Source organism: Mastacembelus armatus, chromosome 2 (assembly GCF_900324485.2).
Source record: "Mastacembelus armatus chromosome 2, fMasArm1.2, whole genome shotgun sequence".
NCBI classification, from domain to species: Eukaryota; Metazoa; Chordata; class Actinopteri; order Synbranchiformes; family Mastacembelidae; genus Mastacembelus; species Mastacembelus armatus.
The window spans coordinates 9,725,633-9,744,129 of record NC_046634.1 but is presented as its reverse complement, the minus strand read 5'-3'; the positions used below and the strand labels follow the sequence as shown (position 1 = coordinate 9,744,129).

Below are 18,497 nucleotides of genomic sequence, written 5' to 3'. Positions count from 1 at the left end.
GAGAGTTCAGCGGGGTTAGGGTGTAGAGACAAGACAGCCTCTCTGTGCATACAGCCAATTAAAGCACCTCAGCAGGAGGTGAAGGTAGCTGCCTTTGAGAAAACATAAAAGCAGACCAGCTTCGCACACAGGAGTTATGGTCGTACAGGGAGACTGCTGCAGGTGAGCCGCTGCGAAGTAAAAAGCAAGATGAAACGCAGCTGTCACCTTAACACGACTGTCAAAGTCCCATTTAGCAAGGCTCTTTACCCCCAGCTGCTCCGGCCACAGTAAATATGTCGCTGCAACAAAAGCGAAGCACGCTCCATCAGCCCTGCCTGGATAAACAGCAGCTGGAAAATGTACTTTGCTAAAGTACTTTTTGAATAATGATCTCTTGGAGGAGGTAATGTTTCGGGACTGCTTTGGTTCCCCCGAGGGTGCTGCTGGTGTCAAAGGAGAAAAACACATTTTGGCAGATTTTAAGTTTTATTTCTACATTTCCCCTTTGCTGGACTTTCTCCCCATCTCCTTCATTTTTCATGTGCTGGCTGTTCGCCCTGTGCGCCACCTCAGGCCTTAAGACAAGTTGTTTACTGTTGAGCATGAGGACTCAAATCCCTTCGGTCTGTGTCAAACAGCACAACAGGCTGAAGTGGAAGAGAATCTCTGTTACGGCAGAGGAACACCCATCAATCAGTGCTCAGATGACGTGTATCATTTCAGAATAAAAGCTGTAATACAGGACATTTACTCTTCACGTCTCTGGGCAGGAAATAATTTGGCCGATCAAGCCTGTTAGTGTTTAACATTTAAACACTGAAGTGTTTATGTTACGTCTCCGATCAATTCAGTAACTGTGGATTCTTCCTCTTCATAGGGATTTTTCAGAAAGAAAATATTCTGTTCCCTCACCGGGTTTTAAGAGCTCATCAGTGCCCAGTTTTAATCTTTAGCTAAAGTTGGATCTTTGTTTACTGCTGCTGGAGGTCAAGAGGTCTACATCTTAAAACAGGGACCTTGCACCTCGTGTCTTGCTTCAGGACCCCCCTAATCTCTCCAGGTTTGTCTCAGCAAATACACGAATATTTGACATCTACATGTTGAATTGTTAAAATATTACTGGTTTGTTTTATGAGATAAACAAGGAAACTGTGATTTAAAGTTAAAAAGACCAAGGTAAAAACTAACTGGACCTTATCATTAGCATAAAATGACTCAGGAGACCCTCCTTTTGTCTTACCATCATGAGCTCCCTCTGGAAGGACTTCCTCTCCTTGTTCTCCATGTTGGTACACTCCTCTTTGAGTTTCTCCAGAACTGATGCCACCTTCTCCGCCTCGTTATCCAGCTCGGTCCGGCAAAAATAATTCAGTGGCAAATTCCCGTATCCCAGTGCATCAGCAAACGCCCTCCAGTTTCCCACATTCTCCATTAAAACCGTCCTCACAGTTGCGTAGATGTATGTAAGAAATTTGCAAGGCTTCAGGATCTGCTCCAGCAGCATGGTGGTTGTTAGGTCTGGGCCGCACCAGTAAATGGGCTTGACCTTACCCAGAACCAAAACATTTTTGGCGTGGACCAGCCCCATCTTCCCCTGATAGAATCCAATGTACCACTCTTTGGTCCACAGCTGCCCTCGCAGTTTGATCTTCTCCTCACTGAGCAAAGCAATAACATCACCCTTTTTGTACTCCAACAAATACGTGTTCTTGTGCTGCCTGATCACTGTTTTGATCAACTTGCCAAATTTCAGGTTGATAATGCACCGGTCCTGAAACTTTGGGTACTTGGAGGTTACAGCCAATGGCGAGAGAACAATTTTATCCACCTCCTTCTTTTTTAGAAACCTCCTCTGGCCTGTTATTCTCGCTCCGGTCTTTGGCGGCGGTTGTGGTGTTTGAACGCAGAACTGCGTGAGGATACAGTCGAGGGCGTCCTTGATTTGGACCCTCAGAGTGAAGTCCGAGAGGCTGTCTGAGTTGTGGGATGTGATCAGGTACAGAAGCCTGCAGACCTTCCCCAGTTTAAGCTGAAACCCCCGAATCATCCCGGTGCCTTCACCTGCCTTCACCTGGTAGTTGGACATGTTGGAATACAATCCCACCTGGAGGTCCTGAGGGTATCCCAGTACAAACTGGTGCTTCCCCCACAGCTGGAGGGCCACTGGTGGAGTTGAGGTAGCCTGTCGACCTGCTTCACTCACCAACAATGTCTTAGGGGCACAGTCATGCCCAAACATGGCCACGACCGTCTTAAAGGACGGATGGATGTGTTTGGGTCCATACACGCCCAAAGTTACTTTCCTCTGCACATGGTCCCAAACTGTCATATTGTGGCTGATGTACTGGGACTGAACCACCACAGCCACATACATACAAGGCTCCAGACTGTCCAACTGCACCTGGACTGTGTCTTTGTAGATGTAAGCATTAGGGATCGGTGTGTAAGGCCCTTCTTTGCAATCACTTCGAACACAAAGCACCTCGGCAGTGTGGCAGCTCTCTGTCTTGATGGTTACTGATACCTTCATCTCCAGTGTGATGAAGGACTTGGTCTCCATGTTGCTGAGCTTGATCTCCACCACAGGGCTGACAGTGGAGCAGTAGTCACTGTTGAGCTCCAGAGGGGGGTCTAGTAAGGCTTTCATGGAAATCTGCTGGTGGTCTCCAAGGCTAACATGGCCTTCAGGAATGTGCACGCTGATGTAGGTGTCCGGGAGCTGAACGACGCCTCCATTACTGTCCAACCTGCACACAATGTTGGTCTCCACCGGCTGCGTCTGGCCCCACCCAGGACTCTGGCCCAGTGAGTCGAGGTCATGGCAGGACCTGGCTAGCTTTCTGTGGTTCAACCAAGCAGTCCTGAAGTCCTCCCTGCTCTGAAACTGCTCTGGCGAAGGAGCCTTAAGGCCGGTAAAAAATCCCGAAGAGGGTAAGGTTGGATTCGTCTGCGCCTGCAGGACCGACAGTTCTGACAAACTGTGAGAACGTTTGCTCCTGAAAAACGGATTATCTCTGTGGAGGTCTGGTACAACTTCTTGGCTGGGGCTGGTAGGGTTTGTATTGTTAATGTAGCAGCTGCTGAACCCATTGGTCCAGACTGTACTGGTGTTAAAGTTAGAACAGGAAGATGGGGACGACAGAGCGTCGAAGAGAATCAGATCTGTGGAGTTTCTCGTACCTGTGTCTTTGCAGTTTTGATCTAATGGACATATAAACGGGTTCACGGAGATGGGACTGTTATTGTAAAACGGGGCAGGCTTAAGGGGCACCCCTGTCCACTCCCCCAGACCACCTAAGTCCTTCGACCCATCCTCGTATCCCTCCCCGAGACTGTCAATCATTCCACTGTCACTAAACGAAGAGTTCCTGAAGTTGAGCGGCTGGACGTAGGCGGCCGGGATGTATCCCATTTCCCTGTTGTTGTGGGCGTACCACCACTCTCCACCTGACGTGTCCAGCACATAGAGGCGGTCACCTTTGGAGAATTTTAGCGTGGTGAAGCTGCTGGGGCAATAATCCTTTATGGCAACCACTTCATGTGCAGCGCCATAGGAAGAGGACGTGCCCAGTCTTAAGGCACTGGGAGAAGGCACTGGAAAAAAACCAAAACAAATTGGGTTTAACACCAAAAACTACTCAACAAAATATTATTGTAAGATACATAAATGAAATACAGTGGAGTAGTCGAACTAATGAGGTGATGGTACTACAAACTTCGTGTTTGTGTTGAGACAGTTCAATAGCTTTTATTGAAGACACTTCAGAATATGAGGAAATCTTTAAGCTAAAACACAAAATAATCAAAAGCTTTTTTCCTAATAATTCCAAAATTTCATTTCAAATGAACGAGCTCATTACTTCCTATTTTTAGTTCACCTCATTACCGTAAATGGAGCATGTAAACAAAGCTGAAATGAAATGCAACCAGTGAGCCAGAGACTGAATAATTTAATCGTAGAAGATGAAAAACACAATAGAAACAGCAATAATGAATAATTTAAATTCTACAGAGTGAACTCTTGTACTTCACATTTATAACCGAGTCTCGTACCAGACAGAACATTATACCTAACGGATGTAGAAGAGGCATAAATGCAGTGAGACACTGACCTTTGACCTCGCTGAGACTGGCTCCAGTGATTCCTTCGCTGAGCTCGACGAGCGTCCCCTCAGACTTACAGCGAGGGAGGATGTGGTGGTTGTTGGTCACTCTGATGATGCGATGGGCAGCCATGGCCGGCGTTTACTGAGCTCATTGGCGGCTTGGCGTCTGGATGGGAAACCAAACATTTCAGTGTAGCAGGGACCAGCCTGGTTTAAACACACCTACACATTCAAGTACTTATGTGATGCTCTGGAGGAAAAGCAACGCTGGAGTAAGAAGCTTAATTTTCTAGATCAGTAACACAGTTAATGGCAACAAAAGTCAAAGCTGCAGCAGCAGAAAATAAGGTTGACAGTTATCACTGCATCTTAAAAGGAACCGAGCATGAAAGATGTGCAGGGGAAAGAAATGAGTTCCCAGATGAACAGTGAGAATTTTTCAAAATCAATGCAAAGAGCATGAAGAGGGAACTGAGAGAAAAGGAGAGAGAAGCGATTTAGGGTGGAGAGAAATCGAAAAGCAATAAATAAATGAAATCCAAGAGATTTGAGTTTGAAAGCAGCAAAGAAGATCAGAAATATAACAGACGTAGTTTGCACACTCCTCAAGGAAAGACATTTTGGATATGTGGGAAAACCTGTGCAATAAAGATGGAAGCTGCAGACTAAACCAGGTGCAGTGTAGCCTCAAACTAAATATCTGGACATGTGTTCACAAATGTTTGCTATGTAACATATAAACTAAATAACATACGTTATATATTTAATACCTCAGCTGACAGAAACTGAAGGTTTATACCCACCATCATTTTCCAAAAGCGAATTCAAACCAGCAACCTTCGCACCTCAGACCCAAGCATCTCTCCTTCCTCTGTCTCTATTATTCTGGATCCTCAGCCTGTCAACCAACCAACCAATTCCCTGGTCAGGACTGAGCTGTGATTCAATTTGTGAATGAAAACACACAGTCAGCAGACGACCGTAATCTGATTAGAGAGCCGGCAAGAAATTGTTTTGCAGCAAGCCACCGTTCACTCACAAGAGACTGTATTATTCCTGAAGGAAGTGGGGAACAGTGACAGTGGGAAAATTTGCATTTGCACACTAATGATGCCATTTTAATCAGATTAAAGCAACACAGACTGTAGACGCCTCCATGGAAATGTCTCTCACTGATTATCTTTATCAGAGCTTTAACGTTTGCAGCTGAGTTTCTGCTTGTTTTCACATTAAAGATGATCAGGTGTTTGCAGCCGCACTTCACCGTCCCAGCATCCTGCAGGCTATTATTAGCCAGGGTCAAATGAAAGCTGTGCGTTCAAAGCTGGGCGCTGCGAGTCCTCTCATATGACTGAGCCGACCGAACAGTTGGACGGCACATCCTCCAAAAAAAAAGGATTAAATTAACTGTGCCAACACACATCAGTGCGAACAATCAAAATGAACGAAAATGATTTGCCAGATTGTGAAGGTTCCTGTGAGAGCTCATTATTGTAGTTCTCTCTGATGTAAAAAATAATACAGCTAGTTATACGTTTCCTCTCTGATGTCGTCGTGCTGAGCGTGCTCACATGCAAAACGCTAATTAAAACTGCAGTTATGCAAATAAATGACTAAGAAATCAGCTTCATCCTGGATCAAAGAAGCTGAAGATTCAGGTTTAAATCATCTCCAATGTAACGCTGAAATGGCACCCTGCTTCTGTTGCACTACAGAACATCAGTCCTTCAGCTGTTTCTGAAACCAGTAAGTCAGCACATACTTTTGTCTCGTACTTCAAAAGGAAAAGACTAAAAACTGGAATTACTTGTGAGCAGGTCCTCTTGGGAAGTTGAGTGAAGCTGAAGAGAAAGTTGGGTTTGTTTAATGGCTGAATCTGTTCACCTGGGAGCTCATTCTGAAAGCGAGTCAGACTCCTCTGAGGTGACATTTCATTTCCCTGCACCTCTCCCCTCCTCTCAGTGTTGGCCATTGATACAAACGCCCTCCTCCTCGAAAACGAGCACTCAGCGGGCAGCCAGAGCGAGCCTGCGATCAATAACAAGCCGGCAGACACGCTGTCTCCCGCTATGATAAAACAATGAGGTGATCTCCGCTAAATGCAGCAGGAGGTGAGGACGGCTCTGACAGATACAGGGGCAAAGGAAAATAAGAACAATTGCAGGCTGCTGTTCTCTGTGATGGGAAATGCAGCAGGAGGTTCGGCTCAGAGCAAACTGGATTCCTCCAAACTACTGCTGCAGGTCCACGCTGAGCCCCCTGGAAGCTGAAAACTGAAAAACATCCAGACTACTGACAGGATTCTTCACACTGCAGATATACTGAATAATAAGAGCAGGGATATGCACCATCTGGGGAAATGAACCCCTTCTTTACTTTTGCTTAACTTTGTGTCGTAGCAGAGAAACTTCAATTACAGGAGACGAGGAAATGCTGAAGGGGGTTTTCAGGGGATCAGCAGCAGACTGCTGGAGGGCGTACGGGTTAGCCTTCCTCAAAACTGAAAACAGGGATGTTTTTCCTTAACAAGTCAGTGAACGACTCCGTGTTGTTAACTCATTTCAGTCAGGCTGACAGAGGGAAAGGACGGTGAGGACGCCGGGGACTGGAACGATTAATTAGCCAAGAGTCAGATGGTCCTAATCCCTGGATGAATGTTGCTATAATAAGAACTTTCAGCATCCATGTGCACACACTGAGTTTATTATTCTTCATCACATCTGTTAATGAGCAGATTAGACCAGTCACAGTATGGCCAGAAAAACAAAACCATCTAAACTTCACCAACAGAGCTGAATATTCACATGTATCTACTGTGAAATTAAACATTTCCAAAGGTATTAATCCCAGACCAGACAAGGAGTCTGATGGTCTGAAACCTTAGATCCCAGTCAAACAAAGCGGCGTCCTCCTCTACATGATGATTTAAACCAAACACCGTCAGAATCTGTTTTGCACAGAACTGGGTCTCTAAGTCTTTGGGCTTAATTCAATCCTGACCTCAAGGACAGACACGTCAGGTACTCAACTGACCAGCCTCCTTCCGTTGGCCTGAAGCGATGCAGCTCTGCTCCCAGCATGCACCAGGACGTGCGTTTGCACCTGAGTGTCGTGAAGGTGACACAGCAGAAGAAATTAGCAGGAGAGCAGGGAATAAAGGTCCCTGAACTGCCGGTGAATTTAAAGATGATGGAGGGAACTGGTCACCAGTAATTAGTGTTTTCACCTTTTGTGTCTGTTTACCCTCAGCAAGTAACGCTGGAAAACACTCACGCATGCAGCCAACAAATGCATATTTAAAAGGCTTCTTCTTTGTGACCAAACTCTCAATGTGCTTTATCGCAGCTGTGGTTGCAAATGTGCTCACAATGCCAACAGGATAATGTAGGAATAACAACATAACATAAAGGTAAAACAATGGATGCTGCTGCAAAGTTCAAGCTGTTATGGATTTATAACCAATTACATAAACTGAAGAGGTTTATATTGAAGGTTTTTCCTCTTCACTTCCACTTCAATTTTAGACAAGTGTCAGTGACATATGGCAAAAACTGTCCTAAATATGTTTTGCACAGGATGTGAAAATTGGCTCTTTCATAGAAAACCGTTTAATTCCTGCAGGTCTGGTGGCTCATTCCTTTCAGATGGCTTTTTATTGTAGCTGCTGCTGCAGCCTTGAGTTTTCCTTTACCCTGCAGACCTGCTGATACCTGACCTGCAGAAAAAAAAAAAACCTTAAAAACTCCCATTTGGCACGCGGTCAAGTACATCAGACTGCAGAGGCAGTGCGCCCTAACGGCCACAGTTCATCACTGGAGAAATTCATCCATAAAATATTACAATCGGCCGTCTCTGCCCTCAGGATGAATCTCCAGGTAAATGAGCCTGCTAAGTGCTGATTTTAGTGCAGCTTCCACCTGAGAGATGAAGGAGATTCAGACAGTTTAGCAGGAGAGACGGGTATTTTTAGCACATCAACAGGTCAACTCCAGGGCAGCACATAGCTTCATTTTCAACATTAAGTGTTGTGAATGCAGTAATTCACCTCCGACATCCATGTCTGCAGAAGGCAAAGCAAATCACAGAGCATTAACAGACCTGACAGGATGAAAAAGAGGCTGCAAATGAGTTAAAGCCTGTTAATGTGACCAACCAGGGGGAGAATGTAAAAGCAGCTAATTGTCATATTAACCAGCTTTTATTATTCCACAAAAATGGCTGTGCGGTAATGATGTCATTAAACTGATTAACGAAGTGACAACACACATCAGACCCGAGTTGTTAATCATCACAGTTGGTGCAGTTTTATATAATATCAGCTGTTCAAAGGGATGTTTGTGTTGCACTTCTCAAAGTTATTAGCTAATGAAGCCTGGTTTTCCCACCACCTGGCCTCGCTCTGAGCTCGAAGAAGAAATAAAAGAAGAGGCTGCAGAGAACAATGACGGAAGGATAAAGGAACATGGGAAAAAATAACTCATCCCTCTTAGAAAATATTTTTGGCACAGCAAAAGGTTCAACACACACACACAAACAAACGTGTGTGTACAGCTACACACGTGCACGCGCAGAAAACAAGGCTCCATCTAATTAAACAGAGCTCAGCCCCATAGCTGCAGGCTGCAACACACTTTGCGTCGCCGAGGCTGGGGAGGATTTTCAGCTTATCAAATGACCTTATTGGCACCGCTGAAGCGCGCACGCGTGCACGCGCATAGCCGCGTACGCATTGACAATACGCGCTAATTGTCAACTTATCATTTTTCCTCCATCGGCTGCTAAAGTTTCATCTGCAAACGGGTGTTGACGCAAATCGATCACTGCCAGTGAATAAACGCGAGAGAAAAGAAAACTGCAGTAATTTAAACAGAAAACACGTATTAGTTACTACAAAAATAATATAATTAGAATAAAAACATGAAACATTAAAACTATAAATATATTCTCTAGAAATAATTAAAAAGCTGTAATAAACGTGAATATAAACCCATTTTACATCTGTAGACTCATAAAAACACAATAAATTACTACAGATCACCAAACATGAATAAATATAAAAACAAAGATTTTCCAATTTTAACTGTAGCCGAACTTCTGTGTACATATCGCTCTGGTAAACCAACAATGAAACAACTCTGAATATTGTGTATGTTAGATAATAAACAGTAATGTGCTTAAATTTGACTGTAATGTGAACTGACCTCCTGCTGGCTCAGACGCCAAGTGACGAGAAGGGGAAGAATAAGAGCTGATGGAGGATCCGCCGTCACTTCTTCTTCTCCTCCTGTCATTTGTCTTCCAGATCAAAACATAAAAACACACAAAGGAGCTAAAACACAGAAGAAGAAGAGATGTTTTCCAGTCCCAGAAGTTTTTAACGGTGGTGACAGACGAACCGACGCACCGGGCTCCGTGCGTCTCCGCTCCGGTCTACCGGAGGACTGGAGGAGAGCTGCTGGGTTAGACGGGGGTGACGTCACGGAAGGGGGCGGGGTCATAGATGCAAACACACATCTACCAAGTGTGTCCACTATCTGTTGTTTCTCTTCATGATATAAGTATAAAAACTGCAAAGATACAGGGGCCTGCAGTGAAGGGCGTTCAGGACTAACAGGGACCATGATATGTATAGGGGGGCCAGAGTATGTTCTCCCATGGGACCCAGGCAGCACCCCAGTCCTGCAGTGACACTGTCTGGCAGCTGTAAATACACCTCAAAGCTCCTATCACTGCTGTGCGTGTGGGAGTGTGGCAATGCATTCAGCCTGGACCAGAATTAGATCTGAAACGCTCTAAAGGGCCACGTTGAAAGAAAAGTGCAAAACTCCATTAGAGCCATAATGTGTTTATCATTATCTCAGTTCAGGTACAGGTGAAATTGTTCCGGTCTGCCACCATAAAGGATGTCTCTGTCCTTTTAATACTCAGAGGATCCAGGAGACACGGACCCATCCTTCACTGACGCCTTTTATTGGACCCAACACACCTGTGGTTGGACGCTGCGGCTGTTGACTCGTCTGAACCCACATCTAACTTCACATAATCACAACTTGCTTGAATCACACTGTAAAAATCACATAATACTTTTGAGTAACAATATTAATAAATAATAAATGAAATAAATGAAATGTATTTAGACTTTACAAACTGTGCTTCCTTCTGCACTTTGACCCAGTTCTCTCTTTAAAATGCCTGAGACATCAAACATGCAGCCAAAGCTCCAAACTAAACTTAAACTCTGACTCACATATCATACTGTGTACCACACGCCACGGGCCCGAGGACTCAAACATTTCAGCCCCGTCCCCAAAAGCTGTCAGACGTCTCTAGCTGCCTTTGGTTTCCTACACAGAGCGCGTGATGAATGCTGCAGCCGCTGTGAAAAGTGAAACCGATGTGATTTATCTTAACGGCCTCCTCATGTCTTCTCGTTCTGCAGCGTCAGGGGCCCTGGAGGATGTGATGGATATTGTCAGGTGACCGATGAAGGGACTGGAGTCACCTTGGACCTGCACGCTTAGAAAAAGATTTTCAGTCTCAGAGGTTTTCATTTGTCAAAAAGTCTGATGCATCTGAATCAATTTCTGCACAGCGCATTATTCAGTGATGTCTTTGTTCATAGATTTGAGTGTTTTTTCCCCAGGACCATCTGAAATTCCCTTATTTCGAAATATTTGTGAAACGTTTGCTTCATCCTTGTCCACACATCCTGGATCCCTGAGCTAGAAACAGCTCGTCTGAGCAAACTGCTTCCACACAGGGAAACCTGCAAAAACGTAGTAACTTGTGTAACATCCACCGTCTGTTTCAAATCAGATTGGGAATGTTTGTTTTCCAGGTATTTAGTCCAGAACCAAAGTGCTGGGCAGATGAAGGTTTTGACCTTGTGGCTGCCACCAAATGCTTTAAAATGACATTTAACATCCAACAAATCAGACACAGCGAACGGGTTTCAGGAGAAACCAGTTATATACACATCATTCTGCATTAAATGATCTGGGGTGTGATCATTGCAATTATCAACATTTCAGCAGTTTGTACTTAAACATCTCTTTAATTTGAAGACTCCCAGACTTTTAAAAGCAAACAGTAAACCCAAAGTCTCTTCCAGCGCCCTGAATGCAGACGCTCCCTGAGAGACCTGGCACAAAGAGCTGGGGGTGTGTGTAAAGAGGTAAACACGACTCTCTCAGCGCAGCCGTTGCTGCCCTGTAGTTCAAGCTCTTATTAGAGGCCCAGACTGGATTTGACGCGTCCATTCATCTGGACTGAATGGGAACCGAGGGATCTGAAAAGGAGCCCTCTTTTCACTGCTTTATCAAGGAGCCTCGCTATCAGCACAGGTCGCTTTGCATCAGAATAACTGAGAGTTTGCTTGTCAACCAGGTTGGTTATGGGAAGAAACGCCAGGAATGTGGTTCAATTCAGACACTGCCTGGATGCAAATACAGAAACTCCTGAAATGTGGTAACCAAGAATTTGCTCTAAAAGACTTCAAATACCATCAAAGACAGGAAAAGGCTGCAGACAAAACCAGAGCCGTGGTAGACCTGCTCATTTTGAGGGAATATTAAAAACACATTATGCACAAAACAGGAATTCCATCTTCAAGACCTTTTCTGCTTCCTATTGTTTTCCTCTTCTCTCTCCAGCCGCCATCTGTTCATTCACTACGACTCCACACTTGAGGCTGCCAAACCTGCTCATGGCAAATGACTTATTCATCATCTCGTCCGTCTGCAGCAGCAGGAAAAGGCCACGGATTAGAGGGCTGTATCCTCAGGCAAACACACACACCTGAAACCTGCAGGCTCTTCTCTCCTTAGGCAGCATTTTTAGGGCTTTGAGTTAACTCCTCATTATAAAGTAGAAACGCTGCATTTTAGCAAACCACAAATCATGTCAGTGATCTTTTAGAGGGGTCAGAAAAGTAAAGTCCTGAGTTTGTGGTTCTTGTAGTTCGCTGGTCTAACTGTCCCACTGTCAACACGATGAAACCAAACGCCACTTTCCGAAGGACGACCTTTAAATCCATAAATCCCCAAGTGCCTGGTTATTAAATGATAATCATCCTACACACAGAGGAAGTTAAGACAAAGTTTGACTGAAGGACATTCGGACGAGATGCAGGATCAACACCAGCAGTTAATAAACGTTTCCCTCGGCAGCAGCTTCAAAAGATACAAATTCATCTCGTGAGCCTCAAACAAAAGCTCATTTCACTCAGAACTTATTCCTGCACTTGTGATGATCAGCTCCTCTGAATAACTCAGACCTTCAGTGTTTCTGCAGCAGTTAAACGTTTGATTTTTCTAGTTTGTCCTCTGTGGCAGAAACTAACAATTAATTAGTCCTCAGGTGTCACAGCTTCAAATACTCTCCTCAAATCAAGATATTCAGTTTACAGATAAAGCCCTTGTGACCGCAGTAACTAAGATAATGCAGTTGTTGACTTGTTTGATTGGAAGCAGCTTTAATCCATTTAAAGTCTCATGAGGGGAATTTGGGTTAAAAAAAAGTTACAGCTCAAATTCTTGTTAGAAAGTGAAACTTGACTTTGGCTCCAATCTGGTCTGAGCTGATCACTTCAGACAGATGATTCACGGCTGAGGTCTAAACCTCATCTCAGGCTCCATAAATGACGTTGGATCGATCGATAGCGGGAGGCAGACGGAGATACAGAGCGTGTGCCCAGGTAATGTGATTCTGTGCTTAAGAGCTGAATTGTCTCTTTAGGGCCTCCTCTGTAAAGCCTCGCCATCGCACACTTCAGCTCAGCATTAATTACCCACAAACCCCTCTGTCCACGGATTTCCCATGGCAACCTGAGCCGGATCACCTGTGAGACAGCAATGCTCAGTGAGTTTCTGCAGGAGGAAACCGGTTCCTAATTCTGATTTATAAATTCTATCCATCACCACACAGACTTTAAAAACCAAAACCTTCTCAGTTCTCAGGGACTGTACGTCTAATATTTATTTCACTAGAGTTAGTTACCTGCAGTCACTACAGTACTGCTTCACAATACTGCTTCACAGTACTGCTTCACAGTACTGCTTCACTGTACATGCATGGATCTATCTTGGGTCTGAGCACCAGCAGGGTATAGCAAAGTTTTCCATTCATTCGTGTTTTCCTGCTGCCCCCTGCTGGACAACTAGCCTTGTTACACAGGCTTGTCTTAGTCCGCCTGCTGTTGTTTTGGTAAAACTGAGGTTCATCATTGTGGTGGATCAGCTCACAGCTATGAAGGTCAGCTGTTAAGTTCAGTTCATAGTTTTGATAGGGCACACTCCAAATGTGAGTACTTCACTCAGATCAGTTTTCATCTCATCGGTGGTCTCCTGCTGCCCCCTGCTGGACATATTTATGTCTTGCGTTGATACAGCTTTTGTCCTGAGCCTCAGCTCTGTAAGTGATTTTCTTTTTAGTTTTATTCAATTTGATCATAGTGGTTTCCATTTCTAAGAGGCCCGTCTTGGTCCGGTCAGGCTTTTGCTGAACTTAGTAAATAAAGACAGACAGACAACCCCCTGGGTAAAGGTGTCCCTGTGTGTGTGTGTCTTATGAAGTCACTCAGATCTTTGTTTTGTGTTGGGTTTGAGCCCAGTAGGTAGATTTAATGTGCCTTAATTTACTGTGCAGGTTGAATGTTGTGCTCACTTTAACTGAATATTTTTTTTCTCTAGCAAAACACAACAAACTGCACATCCAGGAAGAGACAACAGGGTTTGCAATGTCGCATTTCTCTCAGATATGCTGCCCCCTGCTGGACATCTGCAGATGTTGCACAGGTTTTGTCTGATACAGTAATTAGGGTCACACTGGTTTTATCCTGGACTCTGTAGGTGATGTGTCTTAGCTTAACTGCATGTGTGGTTTGTTTTTAGCTGAACTTCAGCTCAGTAGTTAAAGCTGCTGGCCCGTCCCAGAGATGCCTCCTTATGGTCGCAGCCATTTCACAGCTGCACCTTCTCCTGCTGCACATTCCCTCGTCGTTTTGTCTTGTGAGCCTTGAGGGAGCTTCAGCTCAGCAGGTTGTACATCACGTTACACCAGCTCTACAGTAGTTTTCAATTCATTTGTGGACTGGTGCTCCTGCCATGTGATAGCCCAACGAGAAGAGAGAAGCTTCTACTCGAATATCCACAGACAACATAGCTGCTGGGGTTTCCCAGGACTCCCAGGGACCACTCGCACTCTGCAAGCCAGGACTCCATGCATTCCAGGTAGTCGACGACCTCTTTCCCTCATGAGCAGACTTCAACTTCCTGTGCACGAATCGTGCTCACACTCGTATTTCTCCAAGGAAATACGAGATTCCTCTTCCCATCACAGAAAGCACCTGTATTTTTCTTCTTCTGTTAGCTACCGTGTAGTTTATCAACATGTATGACACACGCAGCCAGATCACAAGGACAGTAATGACAAAGGAACATCATTATATTAAATCAGAACTGTGCATTTTAAAACTGACAGCCTGTGGGCAAAGATAAAGTTTTGGTTAAGTACATAGAGACTGAGAACTGGCAGAGGTGACCCCAGGTGCTGCAGGTGGGCTTTCATTTCTTAACATTAAATAAATTAAATAATAATAAATTAAACAGTGGAACTAAACAGTAACAGTTGAGTGACCTACTCTCTATGACAGCCAGGTGTATCTGAATAAAGGTGGACCTGAATAAAGGTGTATCTGAATAAAGGTGTATCTGAATAAAGGTGTACCTGAATAAAGGTGTACCTGAATAAAGGTATACCTGAATAAAGGTGGACCTGGATGAAGGTGTATCTGAATGAAGGTGTATCTGAATAAAGGTGTACCTGAATAAAGGTGTACCTGAATAAAGGTGGACCTGAATAAAGGTGGACCTGAATAAAGGTGGACCTGAATAAAGGTGGACCTGGATGAAGGTGTATCTGAATGAAGGTGTATCTGAATGAAGGTGTATCTGAATGAAGGTGTACCTGAATAAAGGCGTACCTGAATAAAGGTGTATCTGAATAAAGGTGGACCTGAATAAAGGTGTATCTGAATAAAGGTGGACCTGAATAAAGGTGTACCTGAATAAAGGTGGACCTGAATAAAGGTGTACCTGAATAAAGGTGGACCTGGATGAAGGTGTATCTGAATGAAGGTGTATCTGAATGAAGGTGTACCTGAATGAAGGTGTACCTGAATGAAGGTGTACCTGAATAAAGGCGTACCTGAATAAAGGTGGACCTGGATGAAGGTGTATCTGAATGAAGGTGTATCTGAATGAAGGTGTACCTGAATGAAGGTGTACCTGAATGAAGGTGTACCTGAATAAAGGCGTACCTGAATAAAGGTGTACCTGAATGCAGGTGGACCTGAATAAAGGTGGATCTGAATGAAGATGTACCTCAATAAAGGCGTACCTGAATAAAGGCGTACCTGAATAAAGGTGTACCTGAATGCAGGTGGACCTGAATAAAGGTGGATCTGAATGAAGATGTACCTCAATAAAGGCGTACCTGAATAAAGGCGTACCTGAATAAAGGTGTACCTGAATGAAGGTGGACCTGAATAAAGGTGGACCTGAATAAAGGTGGACCTGAATGTAGCGTGGGGTGAATAGAAAACTAGCACAATCGATTTTAGGTGGTTTAACTTCATTTGAGGCCGAGCCAAACTTGGAGCTATCAAAGGAGTTCCATCAGACCCGTTTAATAAAAAGCTTGTTTTTAAGTCGGAAAAAAATGGTTTTGTTTGAAGAACAAGCTTCATGAATATGAGAAGAAATCACAACAAAAAGACGAGAAAAGGCAAAATATTAGCCTGAAAGAAAAAGGGTGCTCTGTGCTCTGATGATGTGGAGTCAGATACTACAACCTTGTTAGCACTGCAGGCTTATTTCCATATTAACAACCCTTCAGAACCTTCAAAGTGATGAATAATTGACAACAAATGAAATGTTTTGATTGTCGTCGGCGCCTGGCTTGTTTAATGTTTCATATGTTGCTTCCCAGCTAATTATGGAGATGGCACATTCGTCAGAAATATGTCCCCCACGCAACCCCTGTGCGACCCTCCCACCGTCCTCCACAGATGCCCGTGTGTGTTTCCAGACATGGGGGTGTCAGGGGTGGAGGGTGCGCCCAGACAACTACAGGCCCTGTTGTAATTAGCTAGCAGGGAATGCTCGATGACCTGGGAGGGAGTCTAATGTCTGTAAGCACCGGCAGCGCCGCTCATGGGCGTCGTTTGGCCACAGAAACAGACATTACAACCTCTGAGGGAGGTCAGTAGATACAGTGACACTCATTCTTCAGTCACTTTTCAAAAGCCAACACACACAGACACAGTTCTTTTAAAGACGCTGGTGCAGATACGGCATTGACAGAAAATGATCACACATACAGGTGGAAAGGACTGGGCATAAAGTAACTACTACTGCATTTACTGTAAACTCACCCTGCATGGTCTTAACCAACAACAGCAAGTGGAAGTTTTATCATTTGTTCAGGATTTCACAGCTGAACTTTCCAGATGCAGTTGGTTTGTGATGAACTTCTCAGCAGACACCTCGTCTTTGTGATGCACCTTGACCAGACGAGAGACAAACCAGAGCTGACAGAGGTCAGACAGCTGGAGTGTGCGTATATTGGTTGCAGCTTGTGTTTGTGTTCTACATGTGATTTATTTGTGATTTTCAGTGTTTATCTATGCATACATTTGTGTGTGTGTGTGTGTGTGTGTGTGTGTGTGTGCGCACTTGTCATGGTCCAGTCAGGTCGGAGTATCCTGAAGACACTGTCAGGCGGGATTGATTTCCTCTTTCCCGATCCGTGGAAGTGTTCCTGTAACACGGCTGACCCCTCGAGTTGCGTTACCTTGTCATTTTGCAACACAGATCAGAGCGAAGATGAGCTGGAAATAGCCACATGGCAACCTTGAACTCTGGAGGAGGAGATGTGAGTGACAGGAGCTCTACAAGACACACACACACACACACACACACACACACATTATAACCTGAGCTGCAACAAACAGGAACAGCAAAGAAGTAAATAAGTGAATTAGTCAGATAAAGGGAGTGAAAGCTGTTTGATTACTGTGTGAAATAACTGAACTAATGATTATTTTCTGCATCTGCAATTGACTCAATTAATGTAATTGTCACAAACGGTCTGAGGCGACCCCTTTAAATGTCTTGTCAAACAACTGCCCAACACTAATTTATGTAATTCAGGACTTTCTGGCCTGATAATAAAAGTCACAGACTCATTTTCTGTCTAATCGATTAATCAGTTAATTGATTTTTCATCTCTAGGCCCAGTAACACTTCACCGACGGGTCATTCAATGTTTAGTGCTGCAGTACTGAAGGTACTGTACGCAGTATATAAGATTTTCCTCAAAGTACTTCATTAAACCAAGTGTAATTTACAACATTGACCTACGCACCAGCAGTGATACTGCAGCACAAGCCAAATAAATACCAAAGGAAGGATCTACTCTGCTCTGCTGTTGTAACTCATGTCACAGTTTCACTGAGCAGCCAGTAGAGAGCAGAACAGCACCAGGAAACAGCAGCAGCTCAGGCACCAACCAGCCTTCAACTCCTGAGCCTCAAACACACACACACGCCGTGACCTTTAACCCTGACCAGGAACTGCGTCAGGTAACGCGTCAGTCAGAAAAACTCCGGCTCATTCACTTCTCATACACAACTGACTGAGTCGGACTCCTCCCGCCTGGCACGGCAGGCTGCAGAAACCATTTTAAACGGTTTAACCCCCTGATCCAGGCTGCACATTGTTGAACTTTCCTCAGGAAACACCGTAAAACAGTTTTCACTCAGGGACCATGGAGCCGTTTTTACTGGCAGTCAAAAACGCTTCTAGTTTAAAAAAACATCACATCTGCAACTCATTGTCATAATCCTGGAGATCCTGTAATGGATGTCACACACTGTTACAGTATGTGTGTCTCATATCACAGGCTGATTCATGTTGACAAAGAAATCCTGACACGTGCAGAAGTACAGGTCTTAAAGTTTTCTGCTACTAAACCGAAAAAAATGTTTAGATTTCTCCCTGAAAACTGCAAAAATCTCATTTTGAACAATTAAAAGTACATAAAGAACTCAACAACTGAGGAGCAGATACAAACACAGAGACTGTGTTCTGGTCAGGTTCCCGAGTGCAGCTGGACCTGAAGACTAGAAATTCTCATCTTTACATTTGACACACAATGATTTTTATCTGCCATCTGTCAACAGCAGCTGACCCAGACTGGAACAGAACCAAGTTCATCTTCAACCAGGAGACACACAGAGTCACGTGACCCAGCACGGCTTCTCAGCTAACCTGAACCCTGATTCTGACCTCAAAGCTCCACCCTCAAACTCTGAAGGGGTCCTTACAGTCAAACACACACACACACACA

General features: G+C 44.4%; 1 protein-coding gene across 7 annotated transcripts in view; it reads right to left on the bottom strand.

Annotated features, from left to right (window-relative positions):
• Positions 1 to 18,497, bottom strand: part of LOC113127407 (SH3 domain-binding protein 4-A-like) — a 70,493-nt gene that overhangs the window by 6,903 nt on the left and 45,093 nt on the right. For 5 of the 7 annotated variants that reach the window (XM_026301935.1, XM_026301936.1, XM_026301941.1 and 2 more), the window contains 5 exons: positions 16,823 to 17,037; positions 16,522 to 16,650; positions 9,290 to 9,383; positions 4,095 to 4,254; positions 1,223 to 3,576 (listed from right to left, as the gene is read on the bottom strand). In XM_026301935.1, the coding sequence (XP_026157720.1) occupies positions 1,223 to 3,576; positions 4,095 to 4,218 (2,478 nt within the window). In that variant the 5' untranslated portion in view covers positions 4,219 to 4,254; positions 9,290 to 9,383; positions 16,522 to 16,650; positions 16,823 to 17,037. Of the gene's footprint in view, positions 1 to 1,222; positions 3,577 to 4,094; positions 4,255 to 4,891; positions 5,025 to 9,289; positions 9,384 to 16,521; positions 16,651 to 16,822; positions 17,038 to 18,497 lie in introns of all 7 variants that reach the window. The other 2 variants (XM_026301937.1, XM_026301939.1) reach the window with 2 other exon arrangements.